Genomic DNA, 6,920 nt, shown 5'->3' on the forward strand with positions numbered 1-6,920 from the left:
AACTATCATTGCACTCTTTATCTCTAATTTTTTCCTCAAAAATAAAATTAGGTGTTGACAACACATTTGATGGGACTGCACATGTAACAAATTGTATGCAAGGCAGATATAATTGTGCCAAAGATTTTAAAGAAGGTAGAGAGACCATTAGGTACCAACTACCACAACCAAAGACATGTCGATTTTGTAATGCCCGTTTGTTCCATCGAGAGACATTCTCGATGTGTTGCAAAGATGGAAAAATATCCTTACCCAACATACCAATTTGTCCTGAATTTATGGAGCTCATTTGTGAGCAAACACCACGAGGCAGATATTTCAGGCAATATATACGCTTTTACAACAACATGTTTGCATTTACCTCAATGGGTGTGCATGTGGATGAAAGCATGGCCTCAAATAGTCGAGGAATATATACAATTCGTGCCCAAGGTGCCATCTATCATAGAATCGGTAGTCTTTTACAACATACACCTCTAAGTGTGCGGCATATACAGTTGTATATCTACGACACCGATCTTGAAATACAACGCAGAATGTCTCAATCTGTAGAAGCTCATGAAGATATTGTGCGACTTATTCAGAGGATCTTAGACATGCATAACCCATTTGTGGAGAGATTTCGTCAACTATCTTGAACTCCAAATTTACATCAATGTAAACTCCTCATTAAAGAACAACCTCTAAACCAACCTCAATATTGCCTTCCCAGCACTTCCCAAGTGGCAGCTATTATTGTAGAAGGTGAAGAAGTTGGGTGTTTAAGTGGCAGAGAAATTTTGGTTCAAACATTTGGTGGTAATTTGATCAATGTTCAAGATACAGCAGGATATTATGATCCATTGCAGTACCCAATACTTTTTCCATTTGGAACATATGGATGAGATATCAACACACGCGACACTAATAGAAATAAAGTGTCATGTCTCGATTATTATGCATACGTCCTTCAGGTAACAATTTTATTATTTTCAATCTATTACTTCAAAATGCCACTTACACTATGAAATAACTAAACCTAAATCTATTTTTACTATTCTCGAAGATTCGCCTCGATGATCTATCAATGATCTAGTATGGAGGACGCCTTTCACAACAATATGTTGTTGATAATTATGTCAAAATTGAAACACACAAGCTTAGGTGGTTTGAGCACAATCAAGATTCTATTAGGGTGGATCTGTACCAAGGCCTACAAGATGCTCTCCACGAAGGAGAGTGTGATACTAGTAATGTAAACTTCACACTTGAAATTTACATTACTTCATTAATGGCGAATTTGCATCAATATTTATTAATGGCCGAACTTTGTCATCTTATATTTAGGAAATGTTGGACATAGAACCATTTTACCATCATCATTTGTGGGAAGCCCACACGATATGATTCAGCGATTTCAAGATGCTATGTCATTGGTTCAAAAGTTTGGAAAGCCAGATTTAGTCATCACAATGACGTGCAATCCAGGATGGGAAGAAATCCAAAATGAGCTTTTACCTACACAAACCGCTCAAGATCATCCAGACTTGCTTGCAAGAGTTTTTAAATCAAAATTTGAAGAATTGAAAGATGATATCGTGGTTAAGGGGGTTCTTGGAAAAGTTATTGTATATGTGCAGGTCTTTGAGTTCCAAAAAAGGGGTTTACTACATGCACACATGCTTATAATTCTCGATGAAGATGATAAATTGCATAATCCAGAGGACTACGATCGGGTTGTTAAAGCTGAAATACCGTGTAAGGAAGAACAACCTCAATTACATAAAGCTATATTAAAGCATATGATACATGGTCCTTGCGGAATACAAAATCCAAGATCACCGTATATGAAAAATGGGCAATGTAAAAAGGGATACCTAAAGCCTTTCTCGCCAGAAACCTACCAAGGCAATGACTCATATCCTGTTTACAAACGATTTGATACTAATAATCCCGTGTCGTTGAATGATCATTGCAGGATTATGGTAGATAACACTTGGGTTGTTCCATTTAATCCTCGGTTACTGTCGAAATATAATTGCCATATTAATGTTGAAATATGTTACAGTATCAGGAGTGTAAAATACTTATATAAACATGTGTATAAAGGTCCAGATTGTGTCTCTATGGAAGTTAGACCAGACCCAAATTATGATGAGGTGCAGCAGTACATTGATGCAAGATGGGCATGTGCCCCAGAGGCATGTTGGAAGATATTTGCTTTTCCTATGTATCGAATGTACCCTGCTGTTTTTCGTTTGCAAATTCATCTTCCAGATAGACAACAGGTACGTTTTAGACCACATGAGCCTATTGCTAATGTTTTGGAGCGAAGTAAAAAGACAATGTTCACTGAATTTTTTTATACAAATATGATTGATCATGATGCACGAAATTATCTATATAGAGAGTTTCCTGAGCATTATTGTTGGGATTATAAAAAACAAAACATGGACACTAAGAAGATCTTATAAAAAAGTAGTGGGCAGGGTATATACTGTTTCACCATTTGATGGAGAGAAGTTCAATCTGCGTGTTCTTCTTAATCATGTGAAGGGACCAATAAGATTTGATGATTTATTGACTGTCAATGGGATAACGTATCCAACTTTTAAGCAAGCAGCTGAACAAAGAGGTTTACTAGAGAATGATAACAATATACGACAGTGTCTGCTTAAGGCAAGAGAAATTCGAATGCCGTCAGCTTTAAGAAGATTGTTTGCAACAATATTGGTATTTTGTCTGCCAACTGGAGTAAGAGAATTATGGAATGAGTTCTACCCATATATGGTAGAAGATTACCCATCAACATCTGTTACAACAGAGACACGTTGTACAAATAAACTTCTCAATGATTTAGAGACGTTGCTCTTGCAACATGGAAAGCACATCATGGAGTATAATTTGCCGATTTCAACTGGAGAATGTGACAATGGTTCAACTGTACCAAGACTCATACAAGATGAGCTAATTGTTCCTAATGTAGATGAAGAACTCACTTTAATTGGGAAGTTGAATAATGACCATAGAGTTGCATATCAAACAATCATGACAGTTATTGATCGTAAGGAAAGCATGATATTCTTCGTCGATGGGCCTGAAGGAACTGTGAAAACATTTTTGTATCGCACAATATTAGTAACCTTGAGAAAAACTAGTCATATTGCAATTGCCACAGCTACATCTGGCATAACAGCAACATTACTCCCTGGTGGAAGAACAACACATTCCAGGTTTAAGATTCCTTTAACTCCCAATGCTTCATCTACTTACTCAATAAGTAAACAATCAGACTTAGCTGAACTTATTAGACGTGCCACCATAATTATTTTGGATGAAGCCCTAATGGTAAATTGATGTGCACTTGAATATTTAGATAGAACATTTAAAGATATTATGGAAGTAAATTTACCTTTTGGTGGGAAGGTGCTAATTTTGGAGGGAGATTTTCATCAAGTACTTCCAGTTGTTCCAAAGGGTACAAAGGCAGAAATGATTGATGCATGTATAGTGAAGTCCCCATTATGGAAAGATGTCAAAGTGTTACATTTGAAGCAGAATATGAGGTCTGTCAATGATGAAGAGTTTGTTGAGTATATACAACGCATCAGTGATGGGAATGAACTATTTATAATGGATGATTTGATTAAACTACCCCCTTCAATGGCAATGCAATGGGAAGGTCAGCATTCTATATACAACTTGATTGATCAAGTTTTTCCAAGTTTGCAAGAACATGCCAATGATGCAAGATATATGGTTGATAGGGTTTTACTAACACCTATAAATGATGATGTTGAACAACTTAATGCAAAGATAATTTCTCGGTTCCCAAGAGATGAGTTTACGTTACATTTTTTTGATGAGATTGAAGGAGATACACAAAATCTATATCAACAAGAATTCCTAAATTCTATATCTCCAGGAGGTTTACCACCACATATATTAAGGCTGAAAAAGGGTGCTCCAATTATGTTGTTGCGCAATATAGATCCAAAAGTTAGATTATGTAATGGTACAAGATTGATTTGCCGTGGATGTTTTAACAACGTAATTGACGCTGAAATTTTGACTGGACAATATGTGGGTACACGTGTTTTCTTGCCAAGAATCCCTTTAAAGACAACAGAAAGTGTACACCTGCCATTTGTAATGATCAAACGACAATTTCCAATACGTTTGAGCTTTGCAATTACAATAAACAAAGCGCAAGGTCAGACAATTCCAACTGTTGGAATTTATCTTCCTGATCATGTTTTTAGTCATGACCAATTATATGTGGTGTTATCAAGGGGAGTCTCCCAATCCACCACAAAAATATTGGTGCAAAAAGAAACAATACCTGAGGAAGAAGGGGTTCACACAAGAAATATTGTGTATAAAGATGTTTTGTTCCCTTCATCATAGGTATTAATTAACAATTGGAAAGAACAGTCTTACATATAGATTTATTTTAATAATTTACAAATTTTAATGGTTAATAATTGGTAACAGGAACAATGCCCAGCTCAAATGTGAGGATCGAGTCCACTATGCTAAATAATGGAGTACATGATGTTCCTACTACTCATTGGGAGAATTGGAAGGATGATCAATCAATATTAAACATAGAGGCCATTAATAACAAGGTATATTTCTTTTTAATGATATCTTTAATCAGCATCCCTTTCTATTGATTTATAAAAATTAATATTAAAAATGTCATGTTGTGTATGGGTTAGGTTTGCAAATTGGAAATTTATTCACCTGGATGGGGATTCACTATTCGAGCTGACAAGAAAGAGCTTTGGAAAGAAGTGAAATGAGTTTTAGAGTCACAAAAATTGGAAAGGTTTGTTACGCTATTTTTTAAAATAGGAAAATAACTAATTGATAATCTTAATTTACAAACAATTTTTTTTCTTCATTTTGAAGTTCCAAGAACAAAGACAAACAACAAATCAATGTCAAGAGCAATGAGATTTCCAACATCCATAAGAATAAAGACAAAGGAAAAATGAAGGACAATGTCATCTCTAACACTCATGCCAACAAAGACAAACGAATAATTAAAATCAAGGACAATGTGGTTTCCAATATCCATGAGAAAAAAAAAAGAAACGAACAAAAAAAACTAAGGACGATGCAATTTTCAACATTCAAAACAGTAAAGACAAACAGAAAATGAGAGTGAAGGACGATGCAATAATAAAGCAGGTACAAATCATTACCACATCTACTTTTTTAAATAAAGAAAAATACTCAATTACATAGTTTGGATAAAAAAAAAATTTTAAAAAAAACTTTGGTAATTAAATGATAGTTCTTCAAGTCCCAAGCTGAAGTAGACCATTTCACATACATGGAGCTATGCAATATCATCACAAAGTCAGTTCAAATATTTCATTTCACAAGTTTATGCTTCATGTTTATTGTACTTATCATTATTGTGTACGTTTTAAAGTCTCTATTAATAACATAAACACACACATTTTGTATCATAGGTTCGTGGTAAATGCTGCTGGAAAGCAATTAGAATGTGGAACAAATAACATTGCTCCACCAACTTCTCCACCGTAGCCAGCATAATATTAATAAGTTCACATATTCCATGTTTCAGATGTAGTGAATTATTTTACAGTTTTACTTGATGTAAATATTTCATTTTTCTACATTGATCCATCAACTTTTCATAATAGCTTTTGTAAAAGTCACCATATTAGGATTTCATTTTGCATTTTCATTATAAGATTTATTCAATGCATCTTTTTTTCCTCCCCCTATAGGTTAATATTAAATTATAGCATCATCTTCCAATTAATAACACGTTGATTACTACATACACAAAATTGGCAAAAATGGATAATAATTACGGAATACTAGCCTGAACGCATGCTCAAAGGCTCTTCTATTTTTTGGGTAAGGGTTAATTTAGAGCATTTATTATAATTTAGGAGTACTACATTTTTCAATCACAAAAAAAAACCTAAGGGTGTGATGAATATTATGCATTAGCAAGTGAAATAATTTTTCATCACACCTCTAGGTTTTTTTTGTGATTGACAAATGTAGTGCTCCCAAATCAATATATATATATATATATATATATATAAAAGCAGAGACCTCATGCGAGAGAGCATGAGGTTCTGCCAAGTGGCGCTTTCTATAGCTTTTTTATTTAATCCATCCATCTTTTTTCTTTTTTTGGTTTTTTTTTTCTTTTTTTGTTTCAAGTTTTTACACCTCATCTGTTATTACTCCTCACTCCTCTAACGTTTAAACTTTCAAGTATACCATTAATTCAGCCCTGCGTCTAACCCTTCATTTGCCTACCCCTTGCAATTATCCAAGTTACATTTTAGGCTTTACCATACTTCCAGCCCTGAGTCTTAACAAAAATCTTAACAATTTCTATAATTTTTTCATCTCTCTTGCCTCTCCTCTTCACTCTGCAACATCACCACCATATCTTCATCACCATCGCCAAACAAATCTACAATTTCACCATCATCCCTTGAGCCAAACTGAAAAAATTTCACAACAGAAACTGAAAACCCAAAACACACCATTTAGCCAAATTGAAATCCTAAACCACCTACCACTGCCACCAGATAGCCCAAATCTCCACCATTGTCACCCACGCCACGTTGTCGCCAGTCTGCAAAGGATCCAATCATATCCAATGGCTCTCTCTCCACAGTTTGCACATTTGCCAAAATCACAAATGTATCATCAGAATTGGAGTATTTCTTTGAGGCCAATTTTATTTTACCCCGTTGTTTCCTTTGGGATGTTATTTTTAATGTTTTCAACTAGAAGGAATTTTTCTTTTTTAATTAATAATAATTTATAATTTTAAGGCATGCAAAATTAATGAAGTTTTCTATGTATGATGAAGGATTGAAGATTTGAAAGCTTTAAGGGATCATCCAAATTTATATGTTGTAATTACTTTTTAACCA

General features: G+C 34.4%; 2 protein-coding genes across 2 annotated transcripts; both read left to right on the plus strand.

The window, feature by feature from the left end:
- Positions 1 to 1,382: 1,382 nt before the first annotated feature.
- Positions 1,383 to 3,336, plus strand: LOC142609263 (uncharacterized). Its single transcript, XM_075780847.1, has 2 exons — positions 1,383 to 2,267; positions 2,536 to 3,336. The coding sequence occupies exons 1-2, from the start codon at positions 1,383 to 1,385 to the stop codon at positions 3,334 to 3,336; spliced, it is 1,686 nt and encodes a 561-aa protein (XP_075636962.1).
- A 39-nt stretch (positions 3,337 to 3,375) lies between these two features.
- LOC142609264 (uncharacterized) lies at positions 3,376 to 4,386 on the plus strand. The gene has a single exon (XM_075780848.1). It carries the CDS (start codon positions 3,376 to 3,378, stop codon positions 4,384 to 4,386), a length of 1,011 nt encoding a protein of 336 aa, XP_075636963.1.
- The last annotated feature ends 2,534 nt before the right edge of the window (positions 4,387 to 6,920 follow it).

Source organism: Castanea sativa, chromosome 9 (genome assembly GCF_040712315.1).
Source record: "Castanea sativa cultivar Marrone di Chiusa Pesio chromosome 9, ASM4071231v1".
Lineage (NCBI taxonomy): Eukaryota > Viridiplantae > Streptophyta > Magnoliopsida > Fagales > Fagaceae > Castanea > Castanea sativa.